Raw genomic sequence first — 19,580 nt, 5'->3', positions numbered from 1 at the left:
TCTAAGAATCGAATCGAAAAAAATCGATCCCTGAAAAAGATCGTTTATCCCAACACAACATGCAACTGCTGCTGATGACCTCTGGAAGTCTAAACAGACGCGGTCAGACAGTTACTTCAAATGTACATGTACTGAATTTAGTCACATCCTGGGATTAAATTAAACTCTGTTGTAATTGATTTAAAATTATTATAAATATTAATGCAAACAATTCAAACAGACCAACTTCTATCGTATCAAACCGAATAAATAAACGAATATATTTCTGTCGTTTTAGTTCATGAAATTTAACTGGTTTCTGTATCACTATAAACTAATTTTATAACACAAAACATAATTATAGAACTACGTAACTGTTAACTGCAAGACTTTCTAACGAAATTATGACAAAACTGTACTTGAACAGTATGAAATGTGACATACTTTAATATTTAATCATTTTAAAATAAACCTGTATTTAATAATAATAATATGTTACACAATTTTTAATAATAAAACTGTTATAATATAATTGAGATCCTCTTTTGCTGTTTTACAACAGGTTTGATTTTATAATGTTGGCTACACTTAATAGGAACGGTTAAGTTTCAATCTGATTCAAAAAAAATTGTCGGAAGTTATAGTGTTAGGGGTTAGGTTGGTGTAAACAGAATAATCGACACATTTTTTCAGATTTTCGAAATTTGCATAATCATTAATCACCACAAACATTTATCTAAGTTAACGATAATATTCAATAGTAATATAGTTGTTTTTTTTTTATTGAAGTAAGTGTTTATAATGAAATAGGAGGGTTTTATCTCCTATTGGAAACTTTTTTTTTGTTAATTCATGTACAGTAGGGAGTGTGTAAAAAAGATACAGAGTATACTTACGTAGTAAGTTTGCATTGTACTTGCTTGAATGTAGTTGTTGGAAACCTGATTGATCGTGTTATGTTTATTGGCCAATTTTGTTTCTGCTAGATGTAATAAACTTTTTATTTCAATATTTGCAGTTTTTTTTTTTTTGCTGATTGATAGTTTTAAATAGTACTACAGTTAGGAAAGAGAGTAAGTTAACTATTGTAATTTAGCAGAAAAACTTAAATACTCCAGCATAGGCCTTGCGGAATTTTGTTTGTATCAGTTGAACATTTTTCTTCAGCATAATTTTGATTTCTGTTTTCTTTTCAATAATTAACATAATCATTTAAGAAGCTTTTTATGTTTTTTAGATCATCATTACTGAAGTAGCCCTTTATTAATACATTGTCAGTACTTTATTATGAAATCAAAATAAGTTGTCTATTTTAATATTATTTAATCTGCAATTTCACTTATACTATCGTACATATGTAAGTGGAGTTTATTCTTTTATATATATCAGAGTAAAATCCACTTAAAAGTCTAAATTAAAATCTTATAAAAGTATTTTAAAATTTAATGTAATTAGAATAATAAGCGACTATTATACTTAACTTATTAATAAGTAACTATTGATTCTAAAATAGCAGTATTTTGTCAGCATATAAACTTTGCATTGAAAAACTTTATAAGCTATTTTGTTTTTATTTATGATGTGTTTAGTGTATGTGATTGTAATGTAGTATTTCAAAATCTGGTGTGTTTTTTTTTGTTTTCACCGAGTAGAATAATTACTACTAATATTACTTTCAGTTAAAGTTGCTGGAATAGACTCCAGGTGTACCTTTTGACAAATCAGAGGGAGAGCGGCTTAAACAAGCCAGTAAACCCGTACAATATTCATGGATTCTAGGCTAACAAAACTCATTTGTTGTAGCAAAGGACAGCATTTTGTGATCTTGGCGCGTAACTGCTACAGTCCATAGCATTTAATATTGTTCAAAGATTATTATACATAACCGCACACACATGCAACCTGTAACCTACAGATTTGTGTTGGACTATACTTAATTCAAAATGGAATCCTTTCATTTCAGTTGACTTGCTAACACATTCATCAAGAAACTATGTTTTAAATCTCCTTTGAATTATGTTTGTGTCAAAAAAAAATTGTTACATAACAAGTAAGTGGTACTGTATGCCTCCATGGCACAAGTGGTAGCATCTCAACCTTCATTCAGAGGTCCTGGGTACAAATCCCAGCCGGTCAAGCATGGTATTTTCTCACGCTACAGAACTGTCATTTCATCTCATCCTCAGAAGCTATTATTGACTGTGGTCCTGGAGGCTAAAAAAAAAAAAGAAGTGGTACTGCACAGAGTAGTCACTCAATTACTCTTTCACTGTACCTTAAAATTATCAATTTTGAAAGTTATATTTATACTTAAAATGATTTATTATATAAAAAATATTTAACTTACCTTAACTATATATAACACAAGTAGAAAATCATGTAAATTATTGTATTTTTTCTTTTCCTTTTTTTTAGACCTATTTTACATAACATGACTGCTGTACCTGCTGTGTTGAAGCCCTCGGCAAAAATGATTTGGCTTAAAGAGAGATTATCAACTTTAAGCAAGTGGCCATATCCTGACTCTGCACCATGTTCAGCGCGAAAGGTGGTAAATTTATTATTATTTTGCTATATCCTTTTTCACTTATCTAAACTTGTATACCTAATGAACTAAGCTGTATTTATTCATGTATATTTTTTTATTTTCCAGTTGCTTGTAAGACTCATAAAGTGGGTTATTCATGCAGTAGCTTTTGAAAGACTATTTTTTATTATGTTAATGATTAACATTATAGCAGCCTAATAATGTTTATTGCTATTACTCTTGTAAAAAAAAAAAAACCTTTCAAGACCCAGTCAGTTTTAACTAATTCTGCCCGCCTCTGAAATTTGTTACAGTTGAAGCATATTTACCTTTAATTTACAGTTATGTGAAACTTTATAAAATGGCCTGAAATGAAATCAAAGTAGACAAAAGATTAATTAGTATGATTTTGCAATTTTCGTCTTAAATTTCTGTATATATAAATAAACCTCTTTTACATTCTCTTTTATTACAGTTTTTTTTTATCAGTACAGATAAATTATTTTTGTTTTGATTACAGATCCTCAAAAATTTGTTTATCTTTTAGAATTTAAATTTACATAGTTTTTAGTTTAACAATTGCAATCACAGTTACCTGTATCAAGTAACCAAATTTTTTGTGTCAATATTCTGTGCATATTTTCCCTTTCCACTCCCTGTCAGTGTAAGATTCCTATTTTTTAATAGTATATTTCATGAGCTCATAATTTGCCACAATTATAAAAATGATCTTATTAAAAATTTATTGTTGTATTAGAATTAGAATTCATAAATGTAAAATTGCGGGCATGTAAAAGTTATTTTAAAAGTATCAAATTTTCTGTTGATTAATAATAATATATTATTCACTGAGCAATATTATCAAGTAAATTTTCTTAAAAACTAAACTATACTAGAAGTTTCCATTCAGCATAGTTTTTTTGTAAAGTCAATAATGTCTTGAAAATCCTGTTTTACAGTAATATCTTATTTAGTACAATGGATAGCAGTGTTGATCAGCCTGTTCTGTTGGTTTTAGGTAGTACTTAACTGTTCTTAGCACAGAATCACATCGTTCTAAGTAGAAGAATTGGATATTGTGCAAATGTAAATATTCAATGGAATACATGAACATCCTGTTGTTTTTTTTTCATATATAATTTTGTGATAATTAATAAAAATATCATATCTTCTCTGATTTTCTATTCCTTTTAAAACATAAGTTATATAAGGGGTCTTTCAAATTAAGCACAAAAAGTAGTGTGTCAAGAGTATAAGAGAGTAGTATAAAGATCAAAAGGGATAATTTCTTATTGACTCTTCAATCTTATGTTTGCAAATTATTGTTATTATTACTTTTGAACATAAAAAAAGCACGTCGGCAAGTTTCTGGGGTGTATGACAAGGTTTTTCCTTGTAACATAAAAATAATTTTCTAATCAGTCTTACACGATAATGATAATAAATGAAACTGGGCTGATCATTACAACTAGTGTCCACATGTTCATCTTCAGTGTAAAAAAAAAATAGTATGACTTCACAAACTTGTTCAGCAACCTTTGAGTTAACAGACATTAGAATATTTTGCAAAGGACAAATAAATAGATCCCCCCCTGACACAGTATACAAAGTATTCTTGTTTACAACATGGCCTATAACGATTGTTACTTGATATATTGTCTCTATTAAACATTATTTTTGACACTATCAAGGTTCACAAAGTGATTAAGAAAAGTACTTATATCACTTTGTACTATTAAGATGTGATATTTGGTCTTAAGATATCTTGCCTCTTAGATTTTGGAACATTACTGGAAGATAAGCAAGGCTACTGAAATTACTTGAGCTAAATTTATTAATTTCCTTGACCGTGTTCAGTTTTCTATTTACAGCATAATTATCATTATTTGTAATAAAGCTGCTAAAGACCCAATCATCGTAGGACCAATACAATCGGTAACTTTTACCTAAAAGAAATTCAAATTTTCACATTTTTTTAAATAACTATTATTTTTTCTTCCATGTACCATCTCATTTAATCATTTCCTACTGATAGTTTTCTTATATTATTATTATTGTAATAATAGAATCATATCAAATTATAATTACTTTTTCCTAATGATTGATCAGAAATAAATTTTTTAGTGTATGAAAAATGCACAGCCCAATCAATAATAACATAAGACAATCGCATCATATTAGCATCTTAACTTAGTAAATTAAATTAATTAATACCAACTATAGCTAAGGCTATGGCTACAATACAAACAGTAGAAAGTGAGAGGTGAGTAACACTGTTCTCCTGTGATGGCTATTGTAGCCATGCAACATCGTTTTCCTCATTAAGTAAAAATTAAGTTCAGTAGCTTATAACGTAGTACAGAATTGTTTCCCCTACAAAATAATAGCTGCGTAAACTTGATGTGGCATTCCACTATCACAGACTGTTTGCAGCTCATATTGTAGCTTCCTTACAATGATCTCATTATGAAATTGTGCAGTCAAAAATAAAATTTCACCACCCTGAGTGCAAAATTCCTGTTGCTTGTCCTTGAAATTCTGTGCCGTCTGTATTGATAAGCATTTTGCATATGTATAAATCTGGATCTAGCAGTAATTCATTGTTTTGACCGAATAGTTATTCATAAAAATAGTAAAATAGAATTTTGCTTATTTTTTTGTAATTTTAGCACTTTATTGTTCTTTAACGGTATATACCTACTTTATTTACCTGCTTTATAGTTAAGTGTTTTATTAGCTTAAATATCTTTTTAAGCAGTTTATGACAAGGTTATCTTGTGTATTAAAAATTGAGATATAATGTTAAAATAAGTAAGTTGATTTCTAAGATAAGGCTGAAATTATTGACCACAGTAGTAGATTAATGGTTGAACAATAACGTGATAAAATTCTATCTCGGAAAAACATTTGTTCTAAATCTCCAAACCCAAGAATAATAGATTAATTGAAGAATATAAATACAAGTGTGAGAAATTACTGTAACTCTTAACTGCTAAGTCCATTAGTATTAAACAATAAAGAGGTTTGGATATAGTATATAGATTATTTTTGGAATATGAGGCCTTTATAAAGAAAAAAGTGTTTGGAATTTATATAGTTTATAAAAATTAAAAATTTGTATATGGAGACAATTACATGATTTTATAGGAAATTTATTTAAATTTCTTTTCTGAAAATTTATATGTAATATGTTCAATGACAGACATTGAGGCAGTTACATAATTCATTCCAAACAAATTACAGCATATCCTGCTTAATACTGGATTGTTGCCAGTAAATTGTTTCAAGATATATCTACAGGAAGTGTAAAGATAAAATATTTGTCATTTTTAATGTATTGCAAAAATTTGTCATAAGGCAGTAGGTCCAGACTTATTGGAAACCAGTTGTTCAACGTCATCATGTTTTTCTCTATTAAACAACCAGTCCACCATCTTGGAAGGCCTTCATCCAAATAAATTTAATCCTCTATCTAAAACATTGAGGCTGAGCTCCATCTTGTACATAGCCTCATCCCATTTGTACTATATCTATGGGATATAGTACAAAACAAATCCCAAATAGATTAATTTCTTTAGGGTTTTCTGCTACTCATATTCATGCTTTATGTATGTTGACTTCTCCACTCATACGATAGGTACAGTCATCACTGAAAACTAGATAATGAAGTTTTTATGTTCTCTTTCAACATGTTTCTGCATGTACCCCCCTCTCTGGAAGCATTACACAGGATTTTATTATTTCTTAAACTCTGAACTAATTACAGTGTGGCCACTTTCAACTGTTGACACAAAAACTTCCACACATTCAGTTGTAGGTGAAAATAAACTCACCCTTGTACTCTACCCAGACTGCATGGATATTTGGCATGAACATGATAAATGTTTTCCTCTAACAAAGGTGAGTTTCTGGAACTTTTTCTTTTAGTCAAACACCTCATGTTCCAAAATTCATGTCATAGATATAATGTGCTGTTGATGGTGGTTTACTATACTTGATTCTAAAATGATTCACCACTGTAACAGAATTTATCCTTGTAAGTCTGAGATACAAAAAGCCTTCCGCACACGATTATCTTGTAGATTATACAAAGAGATCAATATTGACAGCAACAACAACAACAGCAGTTGCACACACTTAAAAGATATTTCCTTTAAACTATATTCATAATTGTGTCTAGAAATATAAAAGTTTAATTATTTACAAACTAGAAAAAAAATATCTACTTCATCCGTAATAAATTTGATATCATGATGTATAAAAACGTTATTTATATTCAAAGTAGATAAAAGTTCTGTATTCATATCTTAGCCCCCTCTACCACTTCAAAAAAAATCTGTATTTACACATTACATTATGTTATGTAATAAAAATAGATAAATATAAGAACTGATCTGGCTAGTTCCCCAAAGCTGTGCACTCTAAAATGAGTGTAAGTTAAAAGTTTACCATCATCAGCCTCGAATATGAACTAACATTTACGCTGTAGAAAATAATAAAAATTTTATCTTTTAATTTTTTTTTTAATTCTGACTCTTGGGAGATGATCATATTAAAAAAAATAACATTAATGCTTAAGGATAAAATAAAGGTTACAAAAAAAATAATTTAATACAAGAATGTATAGCCAGCAAAATTTAAATTTAGGAAAGTTACATTTGAAATATTTTCAAAAAATAAATCATGATACTGTGGTGCACAAAACAAAAATATTTTCATTATTTTTTTTTTCTTAATTGAAAAATCATAATTAGACATGATTTGACTTCTCAAAAAATGACACAGTAAGATGGGACAATAATAAATTGCCCCATCATTACTAAAAAAGAGAATGATATCAAGTAAAGGAAATAATAATTATTAAACACAAATTATATTATTAGTTTCCATTGACCTCATTAGTGGAGTGACAGTGTTTGTCTTTCATCCACATGGCTGCAAAGTTGGTTCTCTTTCAAGCAAGGCATTTTTCATATACACCAAATTTCCATTCCTACATATAAGCTTTAAGCTTACATATTAAATTAATTACCAATAAAAAAACTTAAAAGTATTCCATATGTCTGACTGTCCTGTGTGAATTATATTTTATCTAGCAAAAATTGTTTTAATTACATCTTAGATGTGTATTTTTATAACCTTACAATTAAATTAATTGTGTACACTATTTAGGTCTTTTATTTTACCTATAAATTAATAATCTTTTTTATTGTAAATAATCGTAGAAATATCTATGTGGTATATCCTGTGGAAAGTAGTTGAGATTAGAAACCACAGAAATTCTTTGTTTTTAGCTGAACAGCTACACTGAGCTATCCCACAAAGCATTATGAAGAACTGTTGTTTTTAAGCCTATAAAAAAAATCTTACTTTCTAAAAACAATATTTGGTGTTTTATTTTTTAATTTTTACATTCATGTTATTAATTTAATTCTATTGAATTCTGTGCCGAACAGACACATGGATAGAATTAGTACACGTAACTTGCTTTTTTTATAATCATTGATATGGCCATCTACATTGTAAAATCTACATACACTAATCTAGTTTCCTAGTACTGAACAAAAATGTTTTCACTGTTTTTTCTATTAATTGCACAAAATAAATAATAACGTTTGCTAAAAACTTATTATTTTATATTGTAACAAGACCGGTATAGCGGGCCTGAGTAACGGATTCCTACAAGTTATTATGAAAATAATAATTAATATAATAATTGGAAGAATCCAGAAAGTGATAAAAAGGAGAACCCTTTTTGTAAAGAATAGGTCCATCTTACAATTGTCTTTTGTTATACTGCCCACTAACATACAATGAACACCTGTTGTACGGTGAGAAGAGACCCGGTTTGGAATTCATGGAAACAAAAACCTCAGGCGACTGTTCTCATTCTTTGACTTGGGTCCAGTTCAGCAGGTAAGAGGCTAGCAGTATAAATAGTTCTGGAAGACCAGCTAAAAATCAGTTCTGTTCTGCAAGACATTACTATGTCAGCCCAGCGAGGAGAGGTTGCGAGTTGTGTGGGTTCGGCAGAATTATATCAGAACCAGTCTGCGAGACGTTACGCCACACAAGGGCAGTTTTGTGAGGAGAGACTATGAGTTGTGTAGATTTGGCAGAATTCTGCAATCAGTCTAGCGAGATGTACAACAACAGTCCAGCAAGGAGAATATCCAGTTCGATACGATTAAGGTGATGCCACGAGTAATTCCAGTAACCAAGAAATACTATTGGTGAGTTACAGTAAAACTATAAGTGTATAAGTGAAGCAAATAATGTAATAGACATTACATATCTATTACATGTAAGACATGTCTATTAATTTTATGAGATTATTTGTTATTTGTTAATACGACTAGCGGTATCTTTTATTAATGGGTCTGAATACTAGTTTTCTGGGATAAATTCCAAACTATTATTTATTTTGAACTCTGTTGTTTGTGTAACCTGTACTTATTTATTTACTATTGACATTACTATCACTATTTGATGTATAATATTTTGATTATCTGTGTTGTTTACGTTATGTATTTTTCTCTGTTTTTATGTCATGCTTACTGTTTTGATAATGTTATGTTTTATGTCATGTAATTATCGTTATCATTGTGGGTGTAATTACTATATTAATATTTGTGTTCATTAATTGTTTTATTATTGTCAATTATTATCATTATTGCATTTATCAATATTGTTATTATTAATTTGTCTGGTTGTAATTATGAATATTTTAAACCAATAAACTGTAATTATATTAACATTCTAAATTGTCAACAACTTCTCAATATCCTGATCGAGCCGCGTAACCACACACAACAATATTATTATATTATTATTTTATTTATACATCAATTTCTACTTACAGCTTGCAGAAACAGGTTTCTTCTCTTTGCAACTAGAGGATGAGCCAGATCTTGCTGCTTGTTTTGTCTGCTTGAAACAAATGTATTGGGAGAAAAATGATGATCCTAAGTAAGTATGCAGTGTCTAACCTTCATTTGTTTGTGTAAAAGATTAATTTAAAAGTTTAATTTACTGGTAACTGACTTAGCTATTTTTGTTACTTTATTTTTTAAAACTGGTTCCTTTGCGCTGCTTGATATTTGAACCTTTAACGGGGAAAATTCTAAGTGTTGAACAAGCTTTATTCACTGACTTCACATTGAGGCTCAAATATATCTTGACGTTCCGATTCGCTTTCTGTGTCATCTTGTGGTTTTTGTATTTTGTTTAAGCATTTTGTACACAAATCTCTGCATGGAATTAATTTGGATTGCTTGTTGAATTTGTCAAAGATATTTTTTAACCGGTTTAATGTGACTACTAAATGGGTCAGAACAACTTTTCCCATTAACATGAAAATATTTGGTTTTTATGTAAAGTACAGATATTTTTTGTTTCAATACATCCACTTCTTAAAGATATCAATGTTATTTGCTGTTCTGTAAACTCTAAAATGTCGGCAATACTGAAGATCTATTGTAAGTCAATTTGTGACATACTGTTTCGGTGTGAATGCCAATTGGAACACTCCATAATCCAATTTTTATAAAATTCAAGGGTTCTTACAATAACAATACAGTTAGTATAAATTTTAAAACTACCAACTGCACCTTACTTTGTCTTATCCATAATGATATTGCATAAAAAAGAAGTTCATTGCTATAAATTTATAAACAAGTGTACATTACCTAACCACATTATTAACACTAGGGACAATACAACATATTACATTGAAATCAAAACAGTAACTGAGCCTTCTACAATATTTACATTCAGGATTATGTAAACATTCACATCCATGCATGTCTGTTCACTTTCGTGTTTAAACATTTGTGTGAAAATCAATACATGCTGTGAATTTTTTGGATACATTGTTCATAGTTAGAAGGAATTGTGTTTTTAGCAGTTTTGATGGTGTCATTAACCCCTTTGAGTAACAAAATAAATTTTATATGGTTTTAAAAAGTACTCACTGCTGTAAACATTTAAGATTTCTGCCACCTGTCCCTTATGTAGTTTTTAGGCCCTAAAAATGAAACATTTCTGTTGCCCTAAGCTCTTCATTATTTATTTTGGCCCCAAATTTAAAAAAACAATTTGTTAAAAAACATTACAAGATTTGGTTATGTAACAAAATGAATTTTGAGTACACTAAGATGAAGTTCCATCTTTACTCTCCAAAGATCCCTTTTTGACTTCCATTTGATGATAAGAATGCCACACTCATGTAAAAAGTGATCAAAATGTCTGTTTTTGAATAACAGCCATTTTTTATTCAAAAATAACTTTTTTTAATTAAAATGGAATACCCCAATAATATTTATTCTATGTTTCTTTTTAAATTTTTTTTTCTATTTTTTCTTTTCTTTTTTCTAGCTGTCTTTTTAAATTTTCTAACTTCATCTGCTTGTTGAATATCCCTTCATTCCATACTCATGTATGTATATTTACATCTCTTGTTGACTCTTTTCAAATCATATAAATAAAAATCCAAATAAGAATAAATATAAATCCAAAAAAGAGTGTTCCACACTATTAAAACTTATAAAGATCCTGTACTCTTTAGAGGAAAGAAGAAACTTACAAGCATATTTTCTTTGATTTTTTTAAGATTAGTGTTTTTTCCTTCAGGTCACCCATTGCGTGCTTTTGCTTTAGTTGCAGGTTATAATGAAAGTATTAGATCCTGCAACATAAATCCTCCACTACAATTGAATTCCAGGAAGTTTTAATTTCCGATTAGTTTGAAGATGTCTTTTCTATGTTCCTTGTTACCAACGGAGTTGAAACGCTTGTTTTCAGCTCGACACTTCTCTTATTACTTTTGAACTGTACAACTAACACTTCTCTTATTACTTTTGAACTGTACAACTAATATACATCTCTATTTACTCCATAATGCTATTATGACAATGTACACATCTTACTCCACTGCCTTCCCTGACATAATCAGCACAGTCATGCATTATTACCTGTTTTCTGATTCCTCATGTTTTATCTTTATCAGTACAAACTCTGTCTGGGTTATTATTTAAACTACAGGCATTATTTAATAAAAATAATCATTTATACAGAGGAAGCCAAATGATAAGCAACCCTACATTCTAAAACATATTGCAAAGGTAAATTCGATTTTTCTGCTGACGGGAATGTATGTGTTGGCAACGGATGACCTTGTGATAGAAGAGTAATTTCCCTCCTTTTTGAAACAGTATGTGTATTCATTACTGAAAGTTATTTTAAATCACAGTTTAAGATATCAGGAAGACTTTAGGGTAGCTTTCCTGAATCGCACATGCCTAATAAATCAATGACTTTACGCATAGTCACTCAATTTAGAGAAACTGGTTGTGGATGTATGTAAATGGTCTGGCCGACCTACAGTTTTAAGTGATGTGTCCTTAAAAAGTACCCGTGCATCTTTGCTATTCAAAGAAAAAGTCAACACAAAAACTGTCAACAAACCAGAATGTCTTACAGGAGTGTTCACAGAGCCACAGAAAAACCGAAATTCTGTCTGTATCGCATTCATTGTGTATGAGATTCAACCTGATAGGGGAAAGTGCTGTCAATAGTTATTGTGTTTTACTCACAATATTTTTTGGATCTTAGGTGTTTTCTACTCTGATGAAGCATGGTATGTAAACAGCCAGAATCACAGATACTGGAGTTCAGAAAACCCTCACATTTCCTGTGAGACCCTGTTACATTAACAGGTTGGAGTTTGGTGTACGATTTTGCAGAAAAGAATTGTAGGCTCAATCTTTTTCAAAGAAATGATGATAACAGCTGAACATTACCAGGACATCATTCATGGCACTGTTAAAGGCTGATGAATGAGACTGCTGGCGGCAGTAGGACAGTAGGGTGGACTGTGGCCACCTAGATCACTAGATTTAACTTCCAGACTCTTCCTTAGGGACATCTGAAGGATAATGTCTATAAGAACAACTCTCACGCAATCGACCAACTCAAACCCAACATTGAAGGTGAAATATCCCGCATAGTGCAGCAATCATCCGAAAAGTAGCAACTAACATGAGGCATGTGTAGCAACAGAAGGAGGACATTTCCAGCATCTATTGTGAGAAAAATAAATATAAAAATTTTTTGTTCACCTACGAGGAAATTTTTTCCTTTTTTGTGGGCTTACTATATTTCTTTCCATTGTAAAGCGATATAAAAAAGTTCATCGATTGCTGAAAAACTATATCCTTATTTTCCTACATCTGCAACTTTATGGAAGTAGCATTTAAAAAAATTAGTTTTTTAAGAATATAATGCTAACCATAATTAATTAAATATAATTCTCTTTATTCAGCTAAGCTATGCTGTTTTAGACAGTAACTGTTAATGCTGTTTTTTCTACTTGCATATCAATGATAGTCATTTTCAATGAATGAATCAATCGACTGGAAAATAAATAAATTCCTCTGCATATAAAAATTACACTTCTTTAAAGGCAATAATTTAATTTTGATGACTTTATGAAAGAAACGTTTAAAATTTCTTAAAGGATAACTTCACATTATATTAACAGAGAATTAAAAAAGTCATAATAGGATGATCAGTTAAATCATTTGTTTATTTATGAAAAAACCTTTAGTAAATTTAATGTTTTCAAAGGTTTTTTCACAGACAAGCGAGCTAGGCATGTCTTTGTTAATAAGATAGAATTTATTATTTGTCTTACGATGAATAACTATTATTGAACACAGTCCTCAAACTGTGTTCTACTTGTTACAAGATTAAAAGGAAAGAAATAATTCAGTTGCATGTTGCAAAAAAAATAATTTTTTTCTATTTCAGAGCTGAGCATGCATCTCATTCTCCAGATTGTCTGTTTGTAAAGATTAATAAAAAGGAGGAAGATTTAACAGTTAGTGAATTTATGGATTTGTATAGAGAAAGTATTATTAATTACAAGGTGAGTTTTTGCTCTAATAAAAAAAAAAAATCATTGAAATAATTTGTAATGTAAGAGATTACTTCTGTATCATATTTTTGTAATACAATTATTACAAATTTTTAATTATAAGATCCATTATAATATTTTATGGGCAAGAACAATCCTGCACCATAATGTCTTCAGCACACTAAAATATTGGCTTATCAATTTTGGGATTGTGTGGTACTTGCCTCATAACCATAGATAAGATTGTAAATATAGGAAACTACAGATTAAGGTGGAAAACTATGATGCACTCTACAACACAGGTCATCAGTTCACAAGATGGCTTTTTCCAGACTGACAAAAACTGCTGATGTGTCAGTTTAAAATAAACAACACAGGTCATCAGTTCACAAGATGGCTTTTACCAGACTGACAAAAACTGCTGATGTGTCAGTTTAAAATAAAAATGCTTTGAACATGAAGTTTTTAAATACTCATATCCAAAGTGCGGTTTCAATAAGTGGCAATTTTAATAAAACAATAGTCACTAAATAATAACAAATACATGCAAGATGGTAAATTAATAGGATGGGTAGACCATCCTTTCTTTCTCACCACCCATCCCTTTTTTTCTTATCTCAGTTTCTTTTATCATCAATTTTGTTAGTATCTATCATATCCTCCATGATGTCAGAGCTGTGCTTTTAGTCATTTCGGTGTTTCCTAATAAGGGGGCTGCCTGTGACTGCACTGTCCATAATGATTGAAACTGTCAGATCAATTTACTTAAAAATCTCTCTTGGTTAAAGAATTTAACTTAGTTAAAAAAAATAATTGTAAGTAATATATATATATGATTCAGATAAACATTTATTTATATCCTAGTTTCAATATGGAAATGGCATGTTGATTGTATTCTCATTATATATAACCCAGTAATAATGAAATAAATGTGGGCAACCAATCTGAAAAATTAGTATATAGGAAACTTACACCTAGTAATATATAATTTTATGGTTATTAACAGAGCAATCAAAATACACACTTCAACTTATAGCAGTTGAAAATGTTTTTGATAAACTACCTGACAACCAGTACATAATAAGATACAAAAAAGTGAAAATATATACCATAAAGTATAATGCACTTAGAATATCATTGAAAACTTAATTAAAACTTACAAAAAGAAATATTTAACCATCATACAAACCTAATAACCACGTAATAAAATATTTACAAAAAAATAATATAAACAATTTGTGAAATTTATAAAATTAAATGTCGCAACTGTAATGGTATTTATGTAGGAAAAACAAATAGATCTTTTAAAACTAATTCTTGAACATTGTAGAGAAATTTATAATATGGCAGACATCAGATAAACAATAAACATTCCCCCTCACTCTCTCTCTCTCACAATCACAACCCCTGCAGGATCTGCTGTTCTGTACTTATTGCCTTAACAGAAAATATTCTAAGGTGTGTTTTTTTATGCAAGGTTTAACTTTTTATTGTATTTTTTTTACAGAAAATGTATATGAATGAAGTTTTGAATAAATTAAGAACCCAACGCAATGAGTTTTCAGAGTTGGGTAATACCAAGTCACGCTAACTTTATAGAATTAATCCTCTCAAACAATATGTGTGGTTTTTCATATACATATGTGCGGTTTTTATTTGTAGTTGCTTATGCTTATTATTTTATTTTTGTATTAATTTTTATGTTTTAATGTTTTGTAAGTGAAGTGTTTTATAAGTGGTGTTTTAATTACTTATTTAAAGAATGTTGATATGTAAGTGAAGTGTTTTTTTGTAAGTGGTGTTTTAATTATTTAAAGAATGTTGATATGTAAGTGAAGTGTTTTTTTGTAAGTGGTGTTTTAATTACTTATTTAAAGAATGAGAAGAATGAGAAACTTATTTGATAATGAGAGTGAAGTAAAACTAAACTAATATTGTGATTCAAAACTAATATTCCATTTTTTATAAATTGTTTAAAGTATTGAGATGATTTGTATGTAGTCCATGGAAGAACTTAATTTTTCTGAAGAAATAAGGAAATGCATATGTAGTCCATGGAAGAACTTAATTTTTCTGAAGAAATAAGGAAATGGATGTTTGTTATTATATTTTTTATATTGCAAATTATCTTTCATTTCCCATTCAATTACCTGTTCTTTTTCAAAGATGTACACTCTTTCATAAACTCATTTTATGAATTTAACAGCTTGTTTTCTAGAATGTGTGATTATTAATTTTCCAGTCCAGGTCACAAATAAAAATTATATGTGGTTGTTGATTTGCTGCCCAAGAGAACTGATTGAATTGGTTCTGTGTTACAGTGAATAGTGATTATGAAAGAAAATGCAATATGGTTTAAAGCTAACATGTCGCTAAATATTTATTAAATAAAAAGTAATTTATTTATTAAAAGTAAATTGTAGCTGAAGAGTAGAACCATATTTGAAGAGTGTAACAGTTCTCTTGGAATTGCATCAAATCAACAACCACATATAATTTTCATTTGTGACCTGAGCTGGAAAATTAATAATCACACATTCTAAAACACAAGCTGTTAAATTCATACACAGGGTCATTAAACAAGAACAGTGGGTTTCAAGCTAAACTGGTTTTGAATTATAATCTACTAACCTGCACTTATAGAAATCTAAAAATAAAAATAAACTTTATAAGTCAGATGAATATAAGTTGTATCAAAATTTGTAAACTAAAAAAATAATAAATGTGTATTGTAATCACAAAAAAGGATAAATGTTTCATTTTAAGAAATGCAGGTACAATTACATTTCTGGAACTTAATTTAATTAGGTAATGAGTTAAGTAGAGGTTAAGGTACAATGAAATCTTCAATCTGTGATTGCAACTTTATTAACTTGTACAGAAAATAAAATTTGATATTATATAAAGTAATACAAAATGAATTACATAAACTATAAAAAAGCTGTAGCCTTTTTTATTTTCAGCTTAACCTAATTGCCTTAATCCCATTATGCATATCCTATGAAAAGATGACCGATATGATAAAAAAAAAATCCATATAAATTAACCATACAATTGTCAAAAATCAGAACATCCAAAGCCAGTCATTTTTTTATTCTAACTGTTATTATATCTTCAGATGATTAGATTATGTGGTTCAACTTAATAATAGTATGTGCAAATGAAAGAAAGTTCCTTCTTTAATATTCAATCATTATGCGCAAATCAAGCATTTAAAAACTTTATTTTAATGTCAACTCACTGGGTTCTTTATTTGCTTGATTTTACATACATTGGCATATTTTATTATTTATACATTTCAGAGTATTTTTCCTTTCCTTTTTTTAAGAAGAGAAAAAACTTGTAAATAGAAAACTGTTATATTTACAAGTTATATTTTTTTATAAATCTAATTTGCATTACAGATTGATTTAGAAGGATTGATTAGTAGTATTTCATTCTAAATTAAGGCAGGCAGGTTTATTTATTCAAAATTATATAACCAGTAAGGAGGATGGCATATACATAATCGTTAAGAAAATAAAAGGTTGTTTACTATTTACGTGCATATCAGGACCCCAAATACTGATATGGTGCCTAGATATGAAGCATCAACTGGTTTTACTATTATTTATTGATCCTCTTGTAATGACAATTAATGGTAACATCTTGTATATTAAGTGTATATATCAATTATTCTGATTACAGTCAAATTTTCTTATCCAGGAGAAAATTATAACAAACTGCATTTAATAGCCTAAGCCCCCTTTCTTAACTCTTATAACATAAAAACATACACAATTCCTGAGTAACTTAGATTATATTTAGCTTCAGTAAGTTATAACTTAGATTCAGTAAGCCAATTAAAAGTCTGTGGTTTTCGATCTGCACTTGTATTGATCATAACATTAATAACAGTAGGCTGATCCACAATCTAGAAATAAAAGTAAACCAATTTTAGAAAAAAAGGAAATCATAGATTTTATTATCTGCTAAATATAGATTTCCTTTTATCAGATTATAATAAATAGTAGATATGTTATCATGCCACAACTGATTGTTGTGGCATGACATACAACAATTACTTTACCCAAATGAGTAAAAGATTCAATTTTTTTAACTTTTGTTAAGTGTAATAGGGAATAATTTTGTTAGGAGTAATACCATCCCAAAAAATTTCATGTCAAAATATTTTCAAAGCAAATTTAAAAAAAAAGAAGTATGCATCCATCACACGCGCACATAAGGATGGTTGCCGATACTATGCATCCATCACATGCACATAAGGATGGTTGCCGATACTTCTCTACTCGGCTCAAAGCAACACATTGTAATAAAATTAAGTACCTATGAAATCTACTACTGAACAACATGCATAATTCCGGTCAGGTTTTCCACACTACTTTCTATTTTTTCTAATGTGAATAAAAAATAAATTTACCAAATACTGCACATTTAATTAATAAAGCAGAAATAACTTTTATTAATCCATTAGTTTAAGTAAGCTCTTTGAATTCCTTATTGTTTATAATCCACTAAAGAATATTTTATAGACAAAGTGTTCATTGCAAAATGCTGTTCAGTCATTAGGCTTAATAATTGTTCAGCCTTAATAATTAGGCTACAAAAACATGTGTGGATGCATCTTTGTTTATAAACTACAAATAAAATTTGTTTATAAACAAATAACTATAATGTATTTCGCAACTAAAATCAGATTCCAGTGATTAATTTATTTATGTTCAGAGACAATATAATTTATTGATTGTGATGAATACATAATTTACTGACACAAAACTAGGAGGTTGTTAGAATTATCGGCAGTTAATTACTCAATTAGGATTTATGTGGGTTATATAAAACATGTCTTAGTCTGTACTTGTGGCCTGTGAGTGTAGGTATTTGTGTGTCTTCTAATATAAATGTATAAAAGTCATTTTATAACTAGCCTAAAACTATATTAAATTTTCTGTTTTCTCTTTAATACCATTTATTACAAATACATTTTTCTGTTAATAGTTACCAGATTTTTGTCAAATAAGTTACCAGATTTTTGTCAAATAAAGTTCATTAACAAGCGATTCGGCCACTATTTGTATAAGCGTATCAGAAAGACCTTTAAAAGGTCAAGCATGTGAAATTGTATATAATGTAGCTTAATATTTTGAATGCATAAAATAAGTTAATTCACCTGACATTGTCATTAACATGACAGTGGAGATAATGGGTATTTCTGAAAGAACAGTACAGAAAATCTCAGAGAAGAATCCTCTGCCAAGGGTCAATTACAGTTTTCAACCCCTCATAGAAACTGTGTGAGCACAAAAAGATGACGTCATCAACTGTAGTCAGGACTACAAAAATTAATAATAAAGCTTAGTTTTCGACAGTCAGACATTGCAGCATGGCGGATATGTAAATTGCAGAATATATGCAAATACAGAAAAGTTGGTTCGAACATAATCTATTTATGTTATGTACTATATCCAAGATGGAATTTCCATTAAAAAAAAATCGATGATAAATATACTTAAGGACCATTAATATTTAAAGCTGGAGAAAAAAGGAGAGACTATCATGACTCCATGAATTTTAATAATTTTTGCAATAGAGAAAAACAAGTGGTTGAGCTCAATTCACCTTTAGAAGAAGAAAAAAAATTTGTCTGAAACTTTCAGACTTATAGTGCAGAAAATTGGAAACTTTGTGAACATATTAAATCTGAGACACTGAAAATTATGTAGTTGACAAGGAAATGGATATATTAATTATTGTGGTTGTGAACTGTGACGCTGAATTGAACGACGATCAAAGCAGTGACATAGAACATCTAAGCAATGAGAACTAACCCCAGATTAAGTGGATCCTAGTAGCCAGAAGAGGGAATTCATAATCTTGGGGGGGAAGGAGTCATACTCATCAACACAGTAAGCCCTGCATACTTCAAAAAGTTTCACTAGAAAATCGGTACTGTTATGTAATAAGAAAAAATATATAAAGAAATAACTCCAAAATTGGGGGTTTATGTGTGGTAATCCATTTTCACACAAGCAGACTTCATTTTTTCTAAAGTTAATCTTAATCTCATTTTACAGGTTATCTTTTCATGAAGGGGTACCAAAGAAAATTAAATAGTCAACAGTCTACAGCTTCAAAATAGAATTCGGTTTAAACGGTGTG

The 19,580-nt window shown here is 29.3% G+C and overlaps 2 protein-coding genes across 6 annotated transcripts in view; one reads left to right on the top strand and one right to left on the bottom strand.

Moving 5' to 3' along the window:
• Positions 1–584: 584 nt before the first annotated feature.
• Positions 585–15,536, top strand: LOC142333447 (baculoviral IAP repeat-containing protein 5-like). Of its 3 annotated transcripts, none has more exons than XM_075380560.1 (5): positions 585–767; positions 2,395–2,527; positions 9,369–9,475; positions 13,316–13,433; positions 14,929–15,536. In XM_075380560.1, the coding sequence occupies exons 2-5, from the start codon at positions 2,411–2,413 to the stop codon at positions 15,010–15,012; spliced, it is 426 nt and encodes a 141-aa protein (XP_075236675.1). In that variant the 5' UTR covers positions 585–767; positions 2,395–2,410; the 3' UTR covers positions 15,013–15,536. The 3 variants fall into 3 exon arrangements, with proteins under 3 accessions (XP_075236675.1, XP_075236696.1, XP_075236685.1); XM_075380581.1 differs by lacking the exon at positions 585–767 and adding an exon at positions 949–967; XM_075380570.1 differs by lacking the exon at positions 585–767 and adding an exon at positions 953–1,052.
• A 737-nt stretch (positions 15,537–16,273) lies between these two features.
• Hacl (2-hydroxyacyl-CoA lyase) overlaps positions 16,274–19,580 on the bottom strand; it is a 48,260-nt gene continuing 44,953 nt past the window's right edge. For all 3 annotated transcript variants that reach the window (XM_075380529.1, XM_075380537.1, XM_075380547.1), the window contains exon 12: positions 16,274–17,334. In XM_075380529.1, coding sequence (XP_075236644.1) covers positions 17,239–17,334 — 96 coding nt within the window. In that variant the 3' untranslated portion in view covers positions 16,274–17,238. The remainder of the gene's footprint in view (positions 17,335–19,580) is intronic.

This window comes from Lycorma delicatula, chromosome 1, assembly GCF_047948215.1.
Source record: "Lycorma delicatula isolate Av1 chromosome 1, ASM4794821v1, whole genome shotgun sequence".
Lineage (NCBI taxonomy): Eukaryota > Metazoa > Arthropoda > Insecta > Hemiptera > Fulgoridae > Lycorma > Lycorma delicatula.
Note: the sequence above shows the minus strand (reverse complement) of the source record. Positions and strands in the feature narration are given on the sequence as shown.

Coding starts and splice junctions, on each gene's coding strand:
- LOC142333447 (XM_075380560.1), top strand. CDS start 2,411: ATGACTGCTGTACCTGCTGTGTTGAAGCCCTCGGCAAAAATGATTTGG. Junction 9,476..13,315: donor GAGAAAAATGATGATCCTAA/GTAAGTATGCAG, acceptor TTTCTATTTCAG/AGCTGAGCATGCATCTCATT. Junction 13,434..14,928: donor AAAGTATTATTAATTACAAG/GTGAGTTTTTGC, acceptor TTTTTTTTACAG/AAAATGTATATGAATGAAGT.